This window comes from Neopsephotus bourkii, unplaced genomic scaffold (genome assembly GCF_033783945.1).
Source record: "Neopsephotus bourkii isolate Nb327-2 ecotype Australia unplaced genomic scaffold, CSIRO-AGI_Nbou_v1 NB_1508, whole genome shotgun sequence".
Classification (NCBI taxonomy): Eukaryota; Metazoa; Chordata; class Aves; order Psittaciformes; family Psittacidae; genus Neopsephotus; species Neopsephotus bourkii.
The window spans coordinates 6,504,036-6,529,178 of record NW_026901984.1 but is presented as its reverse complement, the minus strand read 5'-3'; the positions used below and the strand labels follow the sequence as shown (position 1 = coordinate 6,529,178).

Below are 25,143 nucleotides of genomic sequence, written 5' to 3'. Positions count from 1 at the left end.
GTTTGAATCTTTCAATATGTTTCGGTCAAGCTCTATATAGACCCTCCAGGGACAGTTCTGTGCTGCATGTCAGTTGCTTCATCAGTAACTCTTTATTCTGTCACTATCTTTGCTGTAATAAAACAGTTTCAAGCCCTTTGGATATATGTAATGTATGAATAGCTTCATTCAACATCATGCAGACAGTTTACAGATGTAGGCATGGTTTATGCTTAGGGTTGCTGGGCCCTTTGTCCTTGGCTAGCCATGAATGCTCTTGCAGGAGATATGCTTTGTACACACATACGCTGTGTTGGGAATCCTGCTTGCTCTCTGTTCTCCCTCCTGTATGGTAGGGCTGCACATACAGAAGATGTATTTTACTGAATTTTCTTAAAAGCAGTTGTTCATTTATTTTATATCCTGTATAGTGAAAAGGAGGATCGGGGGGGAGGGATGGATTTTTTGCCTTTCTTGTGGTTCTGATAGGAAAATGAAAAAAGCATTGGAGAGATGGAGCTGTTGGAGAGATGGACAATGTCATTTTCTTACATCTTTTTTCTGAAACTTGGTAGCATGCTATGTGATGTCTGTTAGACACAGGGTATGCAGGTCATGACAGAATCTGTTTCTTTTCTTGATAGAGTAATATCTGATCTTTTTAAGATTGTTTGAATTTTGTCCCTTCAGAAATTCAAGTTGGAGTGTTTTGTTTAGTTTAGTTTTTGGAAATACAGGAATACTGTCAACCAGCACCAATCTGAAGTGTTTGGAGATTTTTAAGCCTTGCTCCCAAGTTATCCTATTTAAAATGAAAAACAGAAGTTAGTTAGTTTGGGGTTTTTTTTTTCACTTTGTGATTTCATTCTGTTTGATTGCTAATATCAGTGTAGTGATTAATTTAATGGTACAAATATAAAATCTTAAGATCTTTTAATTTTACCATTTTACAATGACTGTATTTCCATTATATTTTCCTACTCAAATATGCAAAAAAAAGTTCTCCTTTCTGTCATAGAAGCATTAGAGTACGCACTACCATCCTGCAGAAATTATTTACCCTTGTGGGTCAGGCCTCATTTAGGATACAATTGATAAGATTATTGTCCTTTGGTTGACTCCAGGTTCCTTCCTTTAGGGCGTCTGAATAAACTGCATGGTGCTTATTAAATGTAGGTTTTTATATTTAATTTTGTTTCTTAGTTACAACACCTATCACCTCATACTTGTTAGGCGGGATTAATGGGCCAGAGATACTGGGTTACACAGGCTTGGAGGGTGCTTCCTGCAGAGTGACAGAATTACTGACACATCTAATAAAGTGTAACCACTGCTTCGGATTCAAAATACTTGTTTGTTTCTTGATTATGTTGCCTGTGTCCTGGCTCCAGGGAACATTCTGCCTATTTATTCTGAGTAGTAGGTGGCAAACTGCTAATGAACAGTCTGCAGTTGTAGTGGCACTTCCCGTGCTGTCTATAGACAGAACACATAATGTCATTAGGTCGTTTGAAGAAAAGGTACTAGGCTACAGTTTACATTCCTTCCATTGCATAGTATGTTTTTAAATTTTCCAGTATTGCCACAGAAAAAAAGGATATGTGTCCTAGCATGCCTACAAACTGTTACTACTAAGAGTAGGTCCTGGCCATCAGTGGTAGACAGTAGCCAGCCTTTGTACAGATAAATGCAGCTTCCAGGGGTGGTGAGCATCAGGAGTGCAGTACACCTATGAAAGGGGAGCAGAGCAAGATGGTGACCCTGAGGAATGGAATCAAACTCGGTGATGATATTCCTGGGCCTGGTTTTGTGTTGGGTTTTTTTTGTTTGTTTGTTTGTTTTTAATAGCCACTACCTCTCTGGAGGCCGGTGCTTGCCCAGGATGAGGTTTGTGCCTTTGAGAATGCAGATAATTGATCCTCGCAAACCTGGTTGTGGTAGTGTTCTGAGAAGCTCTTTTCCAAATCATGGTTCATAGCTGCACCTCTCATCTTGCATCACTTAGGAAACAAGCTGGAATTGCATATCTGAATCAGCTCTCATTTGCTTATTTGTAAAGTGTTGTAGTGTGACAGCTACCCCAGTTAAATTCCTTCCGTCTGTCCTTCCTGTGGAAGGAAACATAGCTCCTGCAGCAGCTGCCTCAGTAAGGAAGAAGTTTGGCTTGGTGATGGACACAAGAGAAAAGTAAGTTTCCATCAGCCTTCCTGAGTTGAGGTGGCAAGAAGGTAATTATTTCACTAGTGTCACCATAGCCTGAAGGGAGTACAGAGAAAATAATAGAAAATGTGTGGTTTAGGAGTGAGTAAACGTAATACCTTGAGCCTTTCCATCTCATGTTCCTTGTGTATCCTGTCTACATAAAAAACTGTTCTTATTTGTTACTTTTGGAGATGTCATAAGGTTCCTGCCTTAGGAATTCATATAGGCTCTGTTATCTCCACACCTAAATACTTCATCATTTGTCCTCAGAGCTCTTCTCTAAGGTGGGGAAGCATCATTATCTTGGTTGTACAGGTGGAGAACTGAGCCTATCAAGTCTAAATAACCTGTCCAGAAATCTGGCAAGACGAAGGTGTGAATCACTCTGAGTAGCCACTCAGCTGCAAGGGAAGAAATAGGGGCAGAAGAGGTTTTTAGCAGCTCAATTTGTCTGAACAGCAGCAAAGCATTCATTGCCTGCTCCAAGTACCATGAAGCACACACCTGCCGGAGTTGATAGTTATGATATTAGTTCATTTCTCAAACATGCACATTTTCTTCCTTGATGTTGCTTCTCTCTAGGGAGACTGCAATTTCAATTTCCAGCTATCTCAAGACTGGTTTTGGAAGGGTATTTAACTCTGCTTTCTATCCTGATAGCTCCTTGCTTCTCAGGATTGCCTTCACCACAATTTGTGGCTTTTCCTCTTTTCCAGAGATTCTTTTTGCCATAATCTCTCCAAAACTGAGTTTCTAATTTCTTCCTTTATCTCATGTTCCTCTTCTTCAGTAGCAGAGGTCTCAGGCTAATACTGGGAGAGCTTACCATGCTCAAAATTTGGATTGTGCAAACTGAACCTTATTGCAGACTGATTCAAGGCTTTATGGGGAGCAAATGGTTTTGGAGCAGCTCCCATATAGAAGCCACTAGGGAATGGTGCTGCGTGGCTGTTACAAAATTAAATTGTGTTAATGTACAGGAAGATACTGAAAGATTATTCTTCCAGAAACACTTCCATAGTCACTGTTGCCTATTAGAAGAACCCGGATAAACTGAACTATACCAGTGAATATATTTATTTATGCAGGAATTAAATACTCTGATAGAAATAGAGATTTCAGCATGGCCTACATTCTCTGGTAATTTCCAGAGACTGTGGGAGAACCTGAATTACAATAGCTTATTTCATATAGGTCTGTAAATGAAAATAAATAGGTATAAGTTGGATGAACCATACTTAATTTAGCCATCTTTTTGCCCCAGCGCTGTGCTGCTAGTTCCTGCAGTACCTCCTGTTAATGGGAAAAAATAAAAGCATTCTATTTTAAAATAATTAAATGTTAACACTTTTCTAATAAATATAAATAGATGAGAACACAGTACAAAATTAGCACAGATCCTGCAGATGGTAGAAAAAAATGTTTTCACTTGTTAATAATGACAATGAGTGCCTGATTTCTGATTCTCTTGCCTTTCCTGAGTTAATTATGAACCCTTCCACAAAATTCTATTTTAGCTTTCTTTCTGTTTGTTTTGCTGTCAGGAAAAATAAATGACATGAAAAATGCTAAGTGTTAGCAAGAATAACACAGGAATCCCATTGATGTCTTGTGCGGAAGCAGAGGTCAAGCAGCTGTTTTTAGATTCAGCCTACACTTGCTGCTTCTTCCATCAGCTCCTTCTGATAACTAGGTACCTGTCTCAGACAAAATGTTTTAAACTGCCATTCTTCTCATTTTGGTAAACAAAATCCATCACAACCAGAAACACAGCTTCTGCCTGCAAACAATAAGCTAGCTCAATTAGAAGCAGCTCTGTGTGAAGAGGCCCCTTATATGACCGTATCACCTGTTTTCAAACTGTATATACCATGTTTGATTGAAAGGTAAAAGTGAATGAACCACTTTTAGAAAGCACATTATGATAAAGAATTATAGCTATAAATAATGACAGGGGAAATTGATCTTTCCTGTGCCGGCAGCCAGCCTGCTGCCTTTTTTGGTTGACATTAAGGTGTCAGAGATGTAACTATTGTCTACTGAAAATATGTAAACTATGAAAATCGTCACATTTACAAAAAAAATCAAACCAAAACCAACCAAACATAAACTGACACTGTATACATATACTGAATGTAAATAGATAGATAGACATATAATCTTTGTATTTTGTTTACATATTTATTCACTGAATCAAGAATAATATATTCCATTCCTGCAAAAAAATTGTAAGACATTTTGTACGAACATTCCTTTCAAAGAAGCACTAGTTGTCCAAGTGCATTTGGCCCATTGTCAGGTCATACTGGAAAAAAAAATTCATTTACTTCCCAGATCTGGGATTCCAGTATTCATTAGTGTTGTCTTTAATTTCAGCCCTAGCCAGTTTCTGTTTTGGCTCTGTTGTCACCTCATGTTATGCAATGTTATTATGTAGTTGTTATACATTTCTGTTCGGTTTAATAAATGCCACATGTTTTATAAGGTGGTATTTATAATCTTATTGATAGTCTGTCAGTGTTACTGAAAGCACTTATATGTTGTGCTCCTTGTTTCTATCTGATTCAAAGTAACCACTGCAGTTTAAACTTTGTTTTGATTGCATACTGTTTATTAGTATGTGCATAAATTGTTGGCAGGTTGGTCAAGAAACTCCAGAAGGTCCCTTTGAGCCTTGCAGGTGTCTTTGCTAATCAGTGTAATTGCAAGTTAGTGAGCCTGCAGTAATGTGTGAAGCAGGTTTAAGGGAGTACTCTGATTAAATGGCCCTTTTGGCCTTCTTCAGTGGAAAACTAATTATAATTTTATGTGGGGGGTTTAGGTAATTCTGTCCAGTTCTTTAGACTTTTTAACTTCTGAACATTAGCGATTCTTCTTTTGGGGGTTCCCAAAGTCAAATTCACATGGCTGCTGTTGTTTGCTCTTTGTGATGGTGTTTTCTAATTGGACTTTGTAAGATACTGCACTTGTGATTTCTTGTCTAGTAAATTATATTTAACAATATTATGGCAAAGGGCTGACTATTTGCTACTTAGGATCTTGAAGCAGTTTATCAATTTAATAATTTTCTGCAAAAGTGCCCTTGACATTAGCTTAGTAACTGGAGTGTGTAAACACAGATGTGAAATTTTATTGTGATACAAACACTCATTTAGAGGTGGTAACTATATGTAACCCTATTGCTCTTTGGAAATTTGATTTGAAATTGAGTAAAGGCTGTTTTATCCCACACCTAGGTGACGCTCCCACAGACTTAAGTAAACAAGAATCAAACTCTTCCATAAGTTGCATTCTTCCAGTATTTCACCTTGATGTAATTCTTAAAATATCTTTTAAGATGTGATATCTTAAAGTACCCTCTTGGTTTTTGGTTGTTAGGTTTTGGGTTGTCTTTTTTTTTTTTGTGGGTTTATCAGTTTAATGTGAGGTGTCCCTGCCCATGGTAGGGAGGTTGGAACTAGATGATCTTAAAGTCCTTTCCAACCTAACTATCCTATGATTCTGTGATTCTGTATCATTCTAGTTTTGATCATATTGAGTATCCCATTTCTTAATTATGTTCAAATTTTTTCATGGAGCACTGCCAAGTATGAGGAAGCCTGACCAGTGGAAGGCCTAATTAATTGGCAGCTTTTAATATTTAGTGTAAAACAATAGGTAAGAATTTAAATGCTTACAGAAGCATTGTTTTGGAACCTAGAAGAGGATTTCATCATTAAACTAATTGAAAATCAGGTTATAAAGATATAAAATGTTTTAGGTTCAGATACATATCCTGGATATCATGAAGTTTTCAAGCAGACAAAGTGAAAAGTCATCTATGTGCTGAAATTGTTGTGATGGCATAACCATGCTAATACTGATGCTACAGAGTTGACGTAAATTTGCTTCGGTATATGCTTAGCTGAGAAAATAAGGCTGCCAAACACAATTTGGGGCTTATAAGTCTCTGCAGTTAAAGAAAATGGAGACATGGAATAAATGCAAAAAGTATATAAACGTCTCTTCAGATACAGCTCTGTGAATTAGCTTCTCTTCCCCCCCAGCATCCAATCACTATGTCCTGTCAAGTCAAGGAAATTGGGAAGGTTAAGTGTGGAGATAGATAACTGCTAGCACAAAACACAGCTTTCAGAAATGCTTGTTTTGATTTTGACAAAAAAAGATACTCATTTATTTCTTGCTTAGTTTCCCCTCTGCAGATAACAAATTATCTGTAATAACCTTTAACATGTGTTTCGAGACACTTACCAAGCACAGAGGCCAGTGACCTACAAATTTTAATCTTAATTACTTTTATAATAGATTTAGGCTCAGATTCACAATTTTCAAACCTGCTTGCTTATGCACTAAAATTCACTTGTATTTTTTCAATGCCTTTCCTTAAAAAGGGAGATTTGAAGGGTCTGAGTTCTTTTAAATCTTTCCTACTCTTTCTTTAAATGGTTGTAATTTTAAGTACAATGTCCCAGCCCAATCAGTTTTAAAAGCTGATTAAATCTTTTGTACTAATTTACTTCTAATTAGGTGTTTTAAATAGCAGGTGTTTTCAACATGAACAAAATTATTTGTGTGCTGAAAATTCTTAGCTGTTTACTCTGGATTGAAGCCAGTGGCTGAATAAGGAATCACATACTATAGTTTCTTCAGTACTTCCTTCTTCAAGTACAAAAGCCTTTTCAGTTCCCAAAGGTTACGTAATACTTTGACTCCCTCCTGTTGCTTGAGATACTGTTAACCAAGGTATTCTTCAACCTCTGCCCTGAGTTTTGTGAACCAGTGAGAATTTATTTAAAATGCCAAGCTGTCAGATCTCCTGCAAGTCTCAGATTGCCATAAAAACAAGAATTTCGTAACACAGCTCAGACTCTCCCTACACTAGTTTATGGTTCCTTCCTGTTACATTTAACATCTTGTTATGGGGAAAAAAGGAAACCAAGGATTTGTTGAATGCAGAAAAACTCCTTGTTACTGCTGCCTTGGTAGAATTAAGCTGATGTCATGCAATTACGCAAAGCTAAGCAAAAGCAAAGCAAAGCCACCTGGTCTGCAGAAGTGGTTGCTAGAGTTAATCAAGCCAGAGGTCCAAGTGCCCCAACACAACATCAAGTAACTCAACTTCAGAGATCTCACCAAGGTAGTACTAACCCTCTGTCCTGTTTCTAGCAATGATAATGGCATGGTTAGTGGGCTACAAGGCTACTCTGCTTTCCTCACCCCGGTAATCAGTTATTTTAAGGTTTTACAGAGAGTCTTTGAAAATCACTATTGCTTCACCATAATTTTTAGACAATACTTAAAATAGCTGTCTGCACTTCTCCGGACTAATTAGCTGGCATTTCACAGGCAGTGGATGTGTTGTAACAAGGGACAGCCATGTCAGAGGAGCACAATTTTACTTTATAGCATGATTCTACAGTCTGGCAAAATTTAGATTTTAGTATCACCCACAGGAAGCATCATCATCATATCTAAAAATATGAAGTGATTTCCAAACAACTTAAGAGCAGGAATTAATTGGCAGTTTAGAAGGTCTTCCTGTGAACCCATTTTGTAATCACTTACCTGAGACTCCAGATCTTCACAGCCATTTTCCTTGCAAGCCAGGAAGGAAAGAGGCCATACAGCTTTACACTCGTAAGTTGCTGGGAAACTGATTTCCAATATGTAGGCTATGACATCTTCAAGAAATTCCAGAGACATTCAAAATGCATCCTATTTATGGCTTGTGTAATGACAAATCTAAAAGTAATTCAATAAATTGTGCAATTTTGCTTCAGAAATGATGCTGTCTTATCAAATAACAGTTATGTGAACAATATTGACAGTTCAACTAAATCATTGTATACAAAATCTATTACAATTTACTGTCTAATTACAGAACAATCTCTTCCCCCTTTCTCAATATGCTGTCACTATTTTGGCTCTGAAAATGTGTAAAACCACTCGTACAATTTGTTGTATTCATGAAGTCATTCTCAACTTTTCCTGAATTATGAGATTAACTACTTCAAACCCTGCTGCTCCTTCTTAAATACAGAGAGGTTTTAAAAGGGACACTTCCTAAAATGCTAAAACGATTCCCAAGCACATTCCCACTCACTTGTCCTGAATTTGCTGCACTCAGTGCCAGTATGAAACCCAAAATGGTCCCTTTTTGCTCTCCTTTTTTTCCATGCCACTGGGATCATGCCCATGAATGAGTCACATGAACTTCTAAATCTAAATGGGAAATAACTATTTTTCTCTTGTACTATCAGTGAGATGCATCTTCAATGGAATATTCATTCAAATTGTCTTGAGTCATATGGCAATTAAATCTATTTCATAACTTGCTTTTTGATACACCACATAAATGGTTTGGGGGTGTTTTCTTGTTTTGTTTTTTTTACTTTGGTCAAGTCTAAGTTCAAGAGGAAATATCAAACAAGGCAATCAGGAGTGATAAATAGGGGACATCTGTTGCAGCATATGGCTTGACATAACAGCTGTATTGAATTTTTCTAGCAAGAAGTAATCCTTTAGTAAAAATCAGCTGGGCATGTAATTTTGATGTCCCTGCCCAAGTGATGGACTATTAAAACACTTGCAGTTGAAAATGGTTAAACTTCATGAGGTTGGCATCAGCCCACATCACAAGCGTGTCAATGTCCCTCTGGATGGCATTCCTTCCCTCCAGCGTATCAACCGAACCACACAGCTTGGTGTCATCGGCAAACTTGCTGAGGGCGCACTCAATCCCACTGTCCATGTCAGTGACAAAGATGTTAAACAAGACCGGTTCCAACACCAATCCCTGAGGGACACCTCTCGTTGCTGGTCTCCAGCCAGACATTGAGCCATTGACCACAACTCTTTGTGTGCGGCCATCCAGCCAGTTCTATATCCACTGAGTGGTCCATTCATCAAATTGATGTCTCTCCAATTTAGAGACAAGGATGTTGTGTGGGACAGTGTCGAATGTTCTATGCAAGTCCAGGTAGATGACATCAACTGCTCTACCCCTGTCTATCAGTTCTGTAGCTCCATCATAGAAGGCCACCAAATTGTTCAGGCAGGATTTCCCCTTAGTGAAGCCATGCTGGCTGTCACCAAGCACCTTGCTGTTTTTCATATGCCTTAGCATGCCTTCCAGGAGAATCTGCTCCAAGATTTTGCCAGGCACAGAGGGGAGACTGACTGGTCTGTAGTTCCCTGGGTCATCCATTTTCCCCTTCATGAAAATAGGGGTTATGATAATGAAATCACTTTTATTTTACTGCAGCCATTAATTATTTTTGTTTATATGTTGAGAGTCCCACTTCCTTTTTTACTTTCCAAATTATCTTATTTTCAGTGCTATCTTTATCTGTGATAACAATTTTAAGATTTAACTTAATAAATCAGTGCTTCCTCTTTTTTTTTTTTTTTTTTTTTTTGGCAACTGTACACTGAACTTTTGATTTTGCTGTAACTGCAGCCTTATAGATAAGACTAACTTCCTAATGGGTTGTTGCAAGAAAGGAGTTTGGTACCCAGATCTGTAACTGGATGTTCAGTTTGAAGTAGAACATTTTCGTCCTCTGTATTAGGGTCTGTTACCGAAAATATGGTTGGATTTTGTGTGCTAGAAAAAATTCTTCAGTAAAATACATGAGTAAGCATTGGAAAAAAAACTTTTGCATTCATATATGTATCCTTGTTTACTAATAATGTATTTAATTGGGAACGGGATTGCCATTAGTCATTTCTTAGGACGAAATTTTGTTTGAAAACAGTTGATTTGTTTTTTTTTCCTGTGTTTCTCTCACTTAGAATTAATTGCTTTTGGTTTGGCTTCTGTGTTCCATGGGACCAGTTTCATTTCATCAGTTAGGAAGACAAGTTAAGCAGGAACCACTGGTGTTGCCACAGTAATTGAATCAGCTCTTGTAGTAATTCCTCTGCTGTCTAACATTAAAGCTAATAACTGTCTAACATTTTTGGCTGGCAGTTCTTCCCTTCCACAGTTACACATTATTTTAAAGTGTACATCAGGGAGACAAAAGCAATGTTAGGTCAAAATTCAGTCCCATGAGAAGAATAGACTTTTCCAGTTAATACAGTAGCGTTTGGACAGAATGTGTTTGCACACAGTATTAAAATTGACTCCTCCTTTTTATTTTAGTAAGATCTTAGATGTAATTTTGGAATTAAAGGAGCAATAATTGACAAAGACTTAGCCATTCAGAGGAAACGTTTATATTTCCTCTATTATATATAGTCATGTACTTCATGTAGTCAACATCAGTCTGTGTTTGTGATTATTCTCTGTGGAAGATTTTGCTTTCTAAGGCTCTTGAGTGACTACAAAGGGGAAAAAAAATAATGTCTGTAACTTCACTTGCTGTTTCTTAAATTCCTGCCTGCTTATGACTTTTACTGCAACCCAGCTTCTATCAGCTTGCACTTTTCATGGGTCATCTTATACACAGATAGAAAACCTCTCTGTGCATGTAAATAAGAGAATTACAGGAAGCTGCATAGAGATAATTCATTCAGTAACTAGAAGAAAAATTATTTCAAGAACATTGGTGAAACATACCCTCTGGTATGCCAATTTTAAACTTATTTTTACAGTGTGCATTTAAGGAGCTGTCTTTAAGAACTGTGAATTGCTCAGGTGCCAGAATTCAAATCAGCCACTTGTTTCCTACAGAAAGCCTGTTACCCAGACCAGTTCTTCACCTTGACAGCTGAGCTGGGTGTGAAGTCTTATTGTACTTTGTATTACGAAATGCCGTGGTTGGTATTCAGCATCTTTACAACAGAGCTGCTGTAATAAATCAGGAGCCCACACCCTGCTGCCAGGAAGCAGATCCAGGTGTGCAGAGCAGCGTTACAATTACAAGGGGCTCAGAGCATCAAAGCTGCAGTAAGAGCCAGCAAATGACTTTTCTAGCACTTGAGAGCTTGGGGTAGAAGATGCTTTTTTCCTGAGGACTTAAGCAAAAGATCCCCTGTGCTCTGTGCACAGTATTTAGCTCTCAGATTTCGATCTTAATTGTCACGTTCATAAGGGAAACTCCGCATAGTACCTGTGTGCCTTCAGCATATAAGCAAAAAAAACCTTTCAACTCCTCCTGGCATGCATTCTCCCAGCACTACCAGATCACATTCTGCATCAGTCAAGAACCAAACTATTATATTAAGATGAAAAAGAAAAGCCTAAATGAGTTGGAAGACTTTTTGATTTTTATTTTTACAAGAATAATGAATAAGCAAAATCTTCATATAAATTTCAGATTGACTTAAACATACCAAATTGGAAAGAATCGGTCTTTTTTCTCCCAGTAAGATTTGTTTACTTACAGTCTTTTTACTCTCTAATTTATTTGTCAAAGTACATATTTTGCAGCACACTAAGAAAAATAAAATACATAGTGGCAGTGTGACAGGGTCAATGCTTTTTGAAAAAGATGACTTTTCCAGTTTCTTGGTTTCTGCTTATACTTTTAGTCTTTATTTGTTCTTAGAGGCCTGTTCATAGATATTAAAGTCATTTAAAAAAGTCATAAAAAGTTCAGTTGATACGCTGGAGGGAAGGAATGCCATCCAGAGGGACCTTGGCACGTTTGTGAGGTCGGCTGATGCCAACCTCATGAAGTTTAACCATGCCAAGTGCAAGGTCCTACACCTGTGTCGGAGCAATCCCAGACACAGCTACAGGCTGGGCAGAGAAGGGATTCAGAGCAGCCCTGTAGAGAAGGACTTGGGGGTGCTGGTCAATGAGAAAATGGGCATGAGCCGGCTTCAGTGTGCGCTTGCAGCCCAGAAAGCCAACCGTATCCTGGGCTGCATCAAAAGGAGCGTGACCAGCAGGTTGAAGGAGGTGATCCCGCCCCTCTACTCTGCTCTTGTGAGACCTCACTTGGAGCACTGTGTGCAGTTCTGGTGTCCTCAACATAAAAAGGACATGGAACTGTTGGAACAAGTCCAGAGGAGGGCCACGAGGATGATCAGGGGACTGGAGCACCTCTATATGAAGACAGGCTGAGAAAGTTGGGGCTGTTCAGCCTGGAGAAGAGAAGGCTGCGTGGAGACCTCATAGCAGCCTTCCGGTACCTGAAGGGGGCCTATAAGGATGCTGTTCATCAGAGACTCTGCTGATAGGACAAGGGGTAACGGGTTAAAACTTACACAAGGGAAGTTCAGATTGGCTATAAGGAAGAAGTTCTTTACTGTTAGGGTGGTGAGGCACTGGAATAGGTTGCCGAGGAAGTTGTGAATGCTCCAGTCACTGGCAGTGTTCAAGGCCAGGTTGGACAGACCCTTGGGTGACATGGTTTAGTGTGAGGTGTCCCTGCCCATGGCAGGGGGTTGAAACTTGATGATCTGAAGGTCCTTTCCAACCTGAGCTATTCTATGATTCTATAATTTGAGGTAGCATTAAATCATACACTGCATAATTGTTTAGACTTCCCTGATACAGCACATGCTTTCTTGCTAGTGTGATATTTTTTGCACCAAAATGTATGATCTCTATTTTCTTAATTTTGAATGGAATAAGGATAGCATGTGTCTCAGCAGATCTTTAGTTATATCTGACTATAGATACACATGTGAGTACCAGTTCTAAGCAACACACTGGCTAAAAAATGCAGTGAAGAGTTTAATCAGGATGACTTTGAGGTCCAACCTGATTCAGAGATGGTGGGGTTTTGGCTCAGACTGCTCCAGTAAATTGAGTTACTTTGAATTTTTTAAATGGTTTGCTTAATTTCTTTACGGTCAGTGGTGTCGTATCTATTACAATAGCTTAAGTTCATTTATGTGAAAAAGTATGTTGTTGCTAAGCTGAAAGCATGGTGGATAACCTGTGTGTGCTAAGGACGAGTAACATCTCTTTTAAAAGGGTTGGTCTTGTCTTCAGTCTTCTGGACTTTGGCTAAGAGAAAGAGAAATTGAGGTTTTCCTGGTTCTCTGTTCTCTCAATTCCCTCTTTCAGTGGCAACAAACTTAAATTGCCTTTTCTAAGATCCATGTATAGTTTTCCTTATGAACTATGTCTGTAGTTATGTCTTTGAAAAGATTGATTATAATCGTTTTCAAAATTTATAACCAGTTTTTTAATTTGATTGCTTTAAATTTGATCATTGAAAGGCCTTAAATTAGAAAAGATTTGCATTTAGTGCATTAAATGACCCATTGAACATAGTAGATGCATGTGCTCTGATAAGCTACTCCAGAAGAAGTAGCATGGTACAGCGAGATCTCTATAGTGAGCATTTCTGTAGATTGCTCTTAAGCGTCCGTCATCTCATATCTGCAAAACTGGTACTGAGACCCCAAAAACAAATCCAAACCAGCTGAGTGCTTTCAGTACCAGTTTCTCATTAGTTCTCAACTCAAAGTGAGATTGCAAGAGACTTTTCCCATGTGCTTTAGTTTGTTACATGTAAGGGTGAGAAATTTTAACCTGTGAATAAACATGATCAGTCTGGTATAGGTATTTTTCTATGAAGCATCCAACACAGCCTAAAGTAGTTGGCAACTGGGGAGACAAAATGATCACTCTGAATGCCTCACAACCTTAAAAGCAAGAAAGAGATAAGAGACTGCGAACACAGTTGATTAAGAGGTATTCAGTACTGATCTGATGAGGTCCTTGTTTCCCTTCTCTCCCAAGAGTCAGTCTGTGGATGCTATAAGCTGTTGATTTGTTGGATTAGCAGCTCTCTACCAATACATACACAGTAGGATGGGTTCCACTATTTGTGATGAATCACTGGTGTACTGAGTCCTCTCCCTTACCTCAATGTGGGCAGCTGATGACATACAAATGATTTAGGGGGCAGTCAAGGCACCTCTGAGGCTGTTCTAGACTTGCTTATTGTGCTGAAACCCAGTGCAGTCAGGGCTTTCAGAATAAGTGTAGCAAATCATCTCAGTGACCAGATCCTTACAACAGTCTTACTGCGTACATGCTTGGAAATATGTTCAGTCTTGTGGAGAAGAGGTAGCTCCGTAATGAAATGTGCCTCAGGTAAAAGGCTTATTTTTTTTTACCACTTTCCTTTGCAAAGACAAAGCAATGGATCATCTTCTTAGACCCCACATAAATCTATCTCCAGGTCGTGCTCAGCAAAAGTAATGGGAAGTGAATTGACAGTGCCCTTTCATAATTGCAGATCTTTAATTAAAAAAGGGTACAAGGAGCACTTAAAATGCCAGCCTCAGCAAGTGACAGACTCTGCTGCTTGTGAGAATAAATTACAGCTTGTCAGAATAAAATTGTTGTTTCCATTTAATGCGGCTGGTAGTATTCAAAGACTTAAAATTAGTTAAAATATTCTAATGTGAAAGATTATCTTACTCCTTAAAAAAACTGTGGAGGTGCAGAAACTTCGAAAACAGTTTCAGGCTTACTGGGCAGTGCTGTTTTGCTTGATTCTGCCTTGATTTAAGTTCATTTTAGGAGAAGGTAGAACAGCTAATTTGGTCTGGTGAATGCTTCATCCTCTTACTGGGAAGGTTTAATTTCCAGTTAATGGAAACAGACCCCACTTTTTGGCTCATGGGTAAATATGTGGGGGTTTATTTGGATTTGGACCTCACTCGTTACCGTGGTATTTTATTGAGCAAAAGCTCATGTGCAGTGTCAAGTGGATTTTAAACGGATAAAAAAGGCTTGAAGACTATTTCTGGGCATCTCAAGTGTCGCTGAATAGCGATTTATCACAATGCTTATGTGAGTTTACTTTTAATTAGCAAGAACTTAGAGCGAATAGAAAATAGAGTAGACAGACACATTTTGAAGTATTTTTCTAGGCAGAGCTGTTATGTTTGCTTCTTTTATGTTTTTTTTTTCATCTTTTCCAATTTATGAGTAGTTCTTGAAACCCAAAATACTCTTTTGTTGCCATTAAAGCACTCTTTTCTGCTTCACTTCCACAGTGGGACTTCTTCACAGAAAGTAACACACTGTCTTGCTTAAGAATTAGATTGGACCTTGAAGGAAAAAGATTCTCATTCAGATTCTCTGCTTTTATAACATGCACGTCAGTTACACCTGTCTGGATAAATGTAAAAAAACAAAACGAAACAGCCACATTGTTGCTTGTGCTGACTAAAGCCACCAAAACACTAGTATTTCAGGAAGAGTAGATGGGTCAATAAAGCTCACAAAGAGCAGATCATAGAAAAGTGATTATAAATATCTTTATAATCTATATAATCTTTATAATGTAATATCTTTATGAAGGTCTTTATTTTTCATGAAGGTATTTAGAACAGAATTCAAAGACTTTTTTTTTCCTTTAAAGCACTAATTCTTAAATTTAAATATGAACACTATTCTTACTCCTGCCTTTTTTCTTTTCTTTGGTCTGTAGCTAAAGTCTGTCAGTTTCTGCCTGTTTACCACATACAGATTATTTTAAGGTGGTTTGGGTTTTTTATTAGTATGCTAAGCAAAATTTTCACATTAAGATGCATAACTGTCTTTGCATACAGTTCCATATAAAATAATTAAAACATGAAATTGTATAACTGAAACAGTCTCCCCATAGAGGTAATTAATTTTAAAGGGAAACCCAAAAATGTAGGTTCATTCCTGTTAATTACACCTCCTTCAAAACACAGAATGCTAAAGAAAGCCTTGAGCAAGTGGTGTTCTTGCTGCTTGTATTTATAAATGTCTTAGTCAGTGTTCACAAGGTCTTTAGCAGTTTCCTCCCACCACCACTCGCTTTGTTTTTTCATAGTGTTCCTATTTGTAATCTCATGTGTATAATGATGATAAAGCTCCATACCTGGCAGTGTTCAAGTCCAAGTTGGACAGAGCCTTGGGTGACATGGTCTAGTGAGGGTTGGAACTAGATGATCTTAAGGTCCTTTCCAACCCTAACCTTTCTACAATTCTGTGAATCTCTGTGTTGGTTCAAGACTTGGTAGCCATAAAAGCAGAACTCTGTTTTGCCACTCAGGGTTAGCATATGCCCAGGCTACTGACAGTACAGGAGGAAAAGTAACAAGGAGCAGAGTTGGACTCTAGAGGAGAGGACATATGTTGGCAAGGGGAGGGGAGGAAGAGGTAGGCTTGCTCTTCCAGCTACTCTTGGGAGGACGTTCGCTTAGAATAAAGGCCACTGCTTCTTCAGAACAGTGTGCTGTCCTCAGCCTTCCCCCAACACTAGGAGCAGCAGTAGGGCAGCACTGCTGCCCAGCAGCAGCAGAGTTTTGGCACGGCACAGAAATCAAATGTACTTTTCCAGCAAATATACAAATATGCAAAAGGGAATTAAAAGCAAGGTCTCTTTTGCCCCTAACAATATCTCGCCTGCTTTCTGTGTGGCACAATGGCAGTGGCCTTGATCCTTGTGGCTGTGATCAGAAAGCTTTGGCTTTTGGTTGCTCTTCCTTTTCTTTAGCACATGATGAATTTTAACAGAAGGGTTTTGCTTTTAATTCCAGTAAATCTGCTTGTGAGTTGCACAGTTAAGCTGGTTGTTTCTGTGCAAAACTAGTAGTATTCTGTAACTTTGAGTAGTAAAACATTTGCAAAATAAAAAAAGACTTGTTGAAGGCTGGGATAATACCATACTACCATATCGGGTTGTGGAGGAAGTCTTTTTGCTTGTAGTACCAACTACCCTAGACAGTTACTTTCATTACAGTGAAGATCACAGGGTTGTGGTTTTGTTCTCTAATTGCATATCTATCAACATGACAGCGTAAATCAGGACCTACTTTCTGCTATTTGTTTTTATTATTTTCATTTAGAAGGCAGAAATCTGAAGTCCAAGCCCTAAAAAAAAGTATGTAATAGTTCTTCATTCCACATGTGGTTCACAGCCTGAACAGGCCAAGATCATAACCAGCTGCTCATTTTTCAGGTTTAGTTCTCAAAAATTTCCAGTATTGCTTTGATTACTTGTGTATTCAAAGTTGTATTTGCACTGCAAAACTGTGAGGGTGTCAGTCAGCCCCATCCAAATTGTAGGGGCAATTTTTTTTTTTTTACAGAAACAGCTTTAGTTTTAGCACACCCATGTTGTGAAATGTCTTGCTGGTATTTTTCTAAAGGAAAAGTATTCAATATTTTTTTCAGAAATATTAATTATTAGTTATTTGGGGTTTCTTGTAGGAGTTCTCTGGAATCTATCCTCCTGTGATGCACTGAAAATGCCAATCATCCAGGATGCCCTTGCAGTGTTGACCAATGCAGTGATCATTCCTCACTCTGGATGGGAAAACTCTCCGCTCCAGGATGATCATAAAATACAACTCCATTCATCACAGGTGCTGCGCAACGCCACTGGGTGCCTAAGGTGAGTACTGCAAAACATTTGCTTTGCCTTAATCATCTCGCTTTGGCGTGAATTGGCATTTCTCATTCTTAGGCATCTGTATAGTAAATAATTGGTTTATGCGTCAGCAGAGGCGATGACTTTCAGGGCTGTAAATTTAAAGTTCGAAATTATTTAGAAAACAAGCTTCAAGCTATTTAGAAGACAGTCTAGAAGAGTTGCTGTGGGTTTTCTGTTTTTCTTTCTTTAGCAGCTTCGACCGGTCTTCTCATCTGAGCTTGTATATAATGATGTTTTTCATCTTGTAGATGTACCTCATTTCCTCAGTTACTTAAGTGAAGTCAGTATGTTTTCACTATTACACCCAATTTAATCAGTGCAAAAAAAGTAAGCAAGATGCTCATAAGACTTACAGGTTCCAGATGCCATTGCTGGAGTTATGATAAATATTTAAAGTAGATTTTTTCTGCTCTGTGAAGGTGAGAAATGGATTTCAGTAAGAGACCAACAATTTAACATTGTGCAACTAGAATACTTAAATAGATCCTTAACAAGTATGTTTATATTTGTATATCAAACTTGTATATGCAACACCAAGGTGCACTTATATAAATATGTGCTATATGATCTATGCATTCCTAAAAATTGCCGTAGATGTGAGAATGAAAATAGGATGAGTAAGAAGAGTTTCAGTTCTGACAAAACCTTACAAAGGCTTGAGTCATAGCAATTTCTGAGTATCATTTTGTTGAAATATTTTAGCATATTAGGCAAGTTCTTTTAAGCATTGATTTTTTTTTCTCCTTGTATATTACAGATTCTGTTAATATTTTTACATACATCACAGGAAAATTACTAGGTGAATAGTATGTATCAGTAGTACAGTTTATGTTGTATGCTGCATCCCAACCAGATATCCTTCAAAGAGCTAACTAAAACATACATTGATAGGAAGCAAAGTAAAATAGAAATTTTTTTTTTACATATCTATAACAAGAACTTTTTTGTCATTGTGCTGTTTCATCAAATTAGATGTCTCCCTTTCATAAGTAATATGTGAAAAGTTCATGGGAAAAAGTAATAGTTACTATTGATGGTTTTTATGTGATTGGAAGAGAACGAAAGATAGAAGGGAATAACTTCCATATTGCAAATATATTTATATTGGGCTTAAATGCAGATATGTGTATGTGAATATCAGATGTTGTAGCAGAGTTGAATTGATTTTGAAGAGAGTTTGGTAGCATAATTGTGTTGCTTTGCACTGAAATCTCTAGAAGAAAAGTTGCTCAAAAAAAAGTTTTTCAAAATGGCGAAAGTCATTCCATAAAGACCTGTACCATGTTACGTGTCTCACACTTCCAGTGTTTAACCTGTGTCAGTTGAAGAGCTGCTTCTGAAAGAAGTGAAAAAGTGTCCATTATAAATCTGGGGCTTCATGATGCCCTTTTGCTGAATGAGCATGTCTGGTGTTGGTCTGCCCACACCATAAGCTCTGTCTTCATGTTAATTTTTCCCAGCCTTTTCTCCGGGACTCATACCTATGCCTGATCCTGCAAACCTCACTTCTTCCTACCTCACAGTTGATGGATTCATTGCACATTGGTCTTGAAATCTTTCTTCTATTTTTTTTTTTTCTGTGAGTGTATATGTACACCCATTTGCAAACTGATACGAGTTACAGTAGCCTGCACCCTGTGTCAGCCTGAGGACTTGGGGCCACATGAGAATGGTATGTTGCCTGATCTAATACACACTGCTTTGCAGCGAGTGCTCAATGGTATGCTATCACAGCACAATGGCTTCTAGTCAGCTCATGCAAAATAAGCTCATATCTGCCTGCAAAAGACTGTGCATATTAGAACTCCGGACTACTTCCCGGGTAGCTGTAAGTATGCAGCTCAAATGGCTGTCCTGAGCAGGTTGGCCTTCCAACCATATTATAGCTTTGTAATATCTTTCTGATAAAAACCCCTCCTGATTTCTCAGATATGTCTTTCTGCCCTCTCTAGCAACTTCAGGTACTTATTTGGCCTTTGTCTATCTTCTTCAGACAATTTTATCTTGCTTAGTCTGTTTGGATGCTCTTTGACAGAGCCAGAACATTTGGAGAGGGTTGAACTTACATTTTCTTCATACCAGAGGAAGCAGTCTTGTGTACCTTTCCCCGGTTGCTGTTGAAAATATGTCTTTCTCTGAACAGAATGTCAATTTGGAGTTTGTCAAGAGAGAAGAGTGTAATTTGACCTCTGAGGTGGTAACTGGATTTTTGCATTGAATTCATGTAAGATACTGGCACTGTAGGCTGAAGGAAACTGTGAATGCCAGAAAAAAAAGAGATCAGAAAGCTCTGTGGAGATGATTGGAGTAGCATATGCTAGTACTGTAGCTAGCATTCCTTAAACACTCACCACCCCCAATAAACCGAACAGCTCTCACACTTTCCACTTGTGACTAGTTACAAGCCTCCTATTCCCATTTCAAGATATCACTGGACAATAAAGGTAATGTAAATCAGGAAGATGTAATGTTGCTGGCTGACATAGTGCTGTGTTTATCTACAAATGGAAAGTCCATTGCCATCTTCCATGGCAGAATTTCTTCTAAGACTCCAGTTTGGTTGTTCTCTGCAGGGTTGTTTTTTTTCCTGCTTTTACTAGAGTTCCTTTTTGAAGGGGCACTGGTTAAAATTCAGTAGCATCAGGCTTATCAGTGACGATATTCAGTATCATAGGAAAAGGGGTGGTGTTCAGAATACTTGACAAATGTTTTGGAATCTGTAATGTTGACAGATTTTGGAGGCATCAGTTTGTATTGCATAAGGTTTAATTCTAGCAATTATGTCAGGAGGATTCGGGTTTTTTTTTCAGTCTTCTATGCTTTTGATTTTCTGGTGCATTCACTGCTGAAAACCTTAAATAATATATGAGAGGTGCTGTAATATAATCCATCCCATGTGCAGTGCTAATAAGTGGTTTGCAATAGCCATTCTATAGGAATAGTCAGATCTTTGGTTTATGTTTTTTCACTACAGTATATAAATTATTCTTTCTGCTGATCTTTCCTTTTCTCAGTTTCTTGATGAGAGTTGCTTATGTCTTTTCAATTAACGAGTTGCTTATTAACTACAGTTTTTAGTACTCTTACATGCTTATTCATTGTCAGTGCTAACCAAGTACTTAAGTCTGCAATTCCAGCCATGCAATAATGCAGGTGGAAAGCAACAGCAACATTGAACCTTCTTTTTGTATTTTATTTTTCTTCCATAAAGACATTATTTACAAACTGCTTTTTGTGCACTTTGGTGAACTGAAAAAAGGAAATAGCTTTAATACAATATTGTTCTAATTGATTTTACATAACTTGAATACTGTGAAATGGTTTAGATAATTCAAAGCTCCGAGTTTTATACCTGTTATTACAAATTTAATCTTAAAATTCATCTTTCATAAATTGCCAGACCTCAGTGTGAGATGTGTTTGAGTAATCACCTGATTTACTTACCTCCCCGCAGAGGTACTAGTACCTTGCCTCATTAAGTTCTGTGAAATCTGACTTCTCTTTTTCCTTTCGGATTTCAGCTGTGACTGCTTTACTTGTGCTAGGGAAGTACTGCATTTTGTTTTACATGTTCTGATTCATTTAGACTTATTAGGGAAAGTCAGGTGAAAACTGAATTTGGAATCCCTGTTATTTGTTGGGGGAAGGGAGAAGGGGTGTTACGATCCCTAACATGGAATTTAAAAATCAACTTTGCATAATGTTGTCTTATCCTGAAGCTCCAGCTTACTTATCACAGAACTAAGTCTCTGTACAAAGAATATCTGAAAAATCCCAGGCAAAAATCTTTTGAAGAGTTTTTGTCCTGAAGTAAAGTCTGGAACCTTGTTTCAGCTGTGAATTTAAAATGAATTTGAGTTCATAGAATCTCATGTGAGGACTTCAAAGGATTTTAAGGCATTTACTGGTTTAAGATTCTAATCTGGTTTTACGTTCAAACTCATAAAATGCTGACTTTTTTTTTTTCTTTTTTTTTCAATGTTCATCATACACTGAAGGTACAGGAGCAATTGTAAAAATCAAAGCTATGTTAGAATACTTACCTCCCCTTTGTTTCTAAAGCCCCATACCTTTCAAATTTCCATACTTCACATGTTCATATTTCTTAAACCTTTCACATGAATTATTTTTCAGCTGAAAAATATATAGCAAGCTCTCAGAGTAGTAAAGCAAAGGGGAAGAGGGCTTTTACAACATGAATTGAATGTAACTGACCCAGTAGTATTCTCTGGAGAGATCAGATTTTGGGAAGAAATTAATTGTTAAAACTTTTTGTGTTCACTTCGAGCCTGAATATCAAATATTTTTAACTGTTATATGGGTAAATTATCTGTTTCACAGACATTTACAGCTAATTCATTTATCTCACTGTCTTACTTCTCATCCAGTTCTCTTCTAAGCATCCAAAATCTATTGATTCCTATTCTTAGGAACTTCTATAACCTGTTATATTCAAAACGTTCTGCTTCATACTGACAAAAGGTGTGGGAGCAGCATAAAATAAATAGCACAGGCTGTGTTATTCATCATCTGTTTAGTTTCTAAAGAAACATGCATATATATGAAGAAACATTCTTACATAAATGTGAAACGTGTTTCTTACGAAGGTAACCTGATACGTGTGTATGTGCATGTGCATATGTATGTTTATGTGTATATGCATAGAGATACAGAAGCAGTGATTACTGAAGCTGTAATATGTTTCTGTCTTTACTGATTGGTAAAAGCTCTGTCTTCAGTTGTGCATAAACAAAACTGGCTTCTTACAGTAGAACTTTGCTGCTGATACATGATTCTTCTTCTGCCAACACAACAGTCACATTTTGTCCATCCCTATCCATGATGTAGTGGATATAAAGCTGTTGGACTTGACAATTGATCCCAGTATTTCCCATGCTTTTTCTAGAACTCAGGAGCTCTTCTCAGGCTGACCTTGCAGTCTTGTGCATCAGGTAGCAGAAAGGTCACACTCCATCAAGAAGCCGGTTAGAATTCAATATTAGGACAAAACTATTAACTGTGTATTTCTACTGGCAGCCTACTCGAGGGAGGGACTTTTACTACAAGCACCTACAGCAAGCAAGTGGCACGAGAGAGAGACAACTACCTAGAAGGATACTGAGGCAGCGTTATCTGCTTGTAGAGAGGAAGCTGTCCAAATCTAAACCCACAAAATCTCCTCCTCTTACCCTCTTCAAATCCAGTCTAATACTGGAGAAAAGGGTAATCACCACTGTTCTTGTCTTTTTAATACATTTTGAGCTATAAAAATTACAAAGCTGGTATAATCAAATCAACATCTGAGGGCCATCAGATCAGCAGATTTGATGCCAATTATCTAGCTATATTCTATGAGTGTGTTGTGGTGAAACACAGGTTATGATTTATGTAATCTATGGAGTTGCACACTGTGCAACCTCATTTGGCCACAGCTATGATGCTGTGTAACCCCTGTGGTGTCCAGGGTTATATTGGCTGTACTGGTATGTTGTGAAACACACTCCTGAGAGCTCTCCTCAGCTTTATAAGTCCTCTAGGACCTGGAGTTGGCAGTAAGTGCTGAGGATGGGCTTGACAAGAAGCTAAGGAAAAGTTCAGCCTTAATGTCTGATTTTGTAAAGTTTAATCCCTTTTAACAAATATTATTATTAAAATGTATTATTTATGCTCCTGGGTCCCAGCAACAACAAGCTGTTGAGGAACTGAGGGGCAAATGTCAGCAACATTTTAAAGAAACTGAGGATTCCTGATACTCACTGTATGTACAAATGGCTACCAGATAATTGACAGTTTAATATAACTGAAGGTGTCTTGATCGCAACTTCTACATCTTGTCCTTCCAGGTTAAAGCTGAATGGCATATCGCTTACTTTTAAATACATTAGCTCAGAAGTTCTGTATTACTTGTACACACTGAATTTTGAGAAACTGCAGTAAATTTGATAATGCATCCAAGAGTACCAGATAGGAGCATAGTTCACAGGAGGGAAAGTGAGCGGAACTGTTGTTTCTTGTCTTTTAAAACACTATAAAAAGGAGTAAACTCTTATGTTGCATTTACTTAATGGCAGGCATTTTAATCAATGACTAGGTTTCTGTACAAGAGCCTGATTTTTAGAGGCTTTAGTGTTTCTAGATTGTCACTGATTTACCAGCTTTGAAAATCATTTGTAGTTTTGTTGTGGTTGATAATGAGTTTATCAAATTTCAGAAACCCCAAATCAAGACTTTCCAAGAGGCTGCTTTCATGGGCATGAGTTATGCAAAACGTATTTTTAACAAGGCCAAAAACTTTCATTAGCTCATGTGTAAAAGTTCACAACCATATGCCGAGTTTTACAACCACAAACCAAAATGGGAGAAATCATAGGAAATCAATACAAGCCAGTCTGCTGTGGAAAGTGTATTTGACCTTTCAAGAAGCTGACAGGTCCGGTCTAAAGAAGAGTCACAGACCAGTCTGAGAGGCCACAATAACTGCATCCCAGTTAAGCATAAAGTTTCAGAGGTGAATTTCTGAAAGCTGAGAGGGATTGCTCCTTACTGAATGCTGTGATCATTCAGAAATGTAGCTGAAATAAAAATCTAATGTTACAGTTTAGGGGGGAGAGGGAACTTTTAGTATGAATATATCAGTGTCCTCTGATTGCTGCAGTAATATTTTTATTCAGAAGATACTCAAGGGAAAAGTAGCAGCAGAATTAAATGTGTAGCTGTGTCAGATACTTAAGCACCCCACTTTTTCTTCACAGTGCAGTTACTCCCACTTTGCATATTCATGAACAAATCTATAAGGTTTATGCAAGGTCATACTGAATTAATTATAGCAGTGGTATTCAGACAGCACTCTGAAGTTTAATGCTCTTTCAGCATTTCTGGTAAAAGCATTACTTCAGCCTATCAGGTTGATACTACAGATTCCACATAGCTCTGGAGGTTCATTCTGGGCTCGAGTTGATCAAAATCTGAACCAGATATTCTGTTTTTAAACTGATGTTGTGGAACGCTTTTTGTATTCTCCTTTGGTCTGAAAACTAGTACAGCATAATTCCAGACACTTTTTACTCTCCTGTACGTAAGGCATTCCTCCTTCCTCCATCATTTTACCTGGTAAGAGAGGCTGGGCTACTTTTCCTAAGGCTACCTTCCAATGCAGAAGGAGCTCCCAGTGTATTGATTTTGCTAATGGGATAGCTAAAAAGGGATGTATGGGCATCCATCTTCAAAATACTATTTAAGTAATCCCTGGGCAAACAAGGAAGCTCATTTATATTGCAGTGGGGCTTCACGTTTGGATGAAAATTAGAAATATTTGACCTATATGTCAGAGTCTGATAATTTAGGACCTAGCTGAAGTTTAGTTCCTATTCTCTTAAACAGAAATATTTACTTGTTACTGTGACAGGCGTGTGTTGTTCCTGTAATTTACTAATTTATTGTTGCTGGAAATTACACGTGCACGTATAAAAAGAACTAAAGTGCCACAGTACCTTTGCTTTCATCTTAGGATATTATTAGGCTCAGCGATGATGATAGAACTATCAACTGCTGCCTCTTAGGCTGAATGGCTCATGGTGTACCATGGATTAGGGATGTGTTGACTATCTCAAGTATGTTTTAAATTACTATTTTC

The 25,143-nt window shown here is 37.9% G+C and overlaps 1 protein-coding gene across 5 annotated transcripts in view; it reads left to right on the top strand.

Moving 5' to 3' along the window:
- CTNND2 (catenin delta 2) overlaps window positions 1-25,143 on the top strand; it is a 650,408-nt gene that overhangs the window by 503,785 nt on the left and 121,480 nt on the right. For all 5 annotated transcript variants that reach the window (XM_061369698.1, XM_061369700.1, XM_061369699.1 and 2 more), the window contains exon 12: window positions 17,288-17,471. In XM_061369698.1, the coding sequence (XP_061225682.1) occupies window positions 17,288-17,471 (184 nt within the window). The remainder of the gene's footprint in view (window positions 1-17,287; window positions 17,472-25,143) is intronic.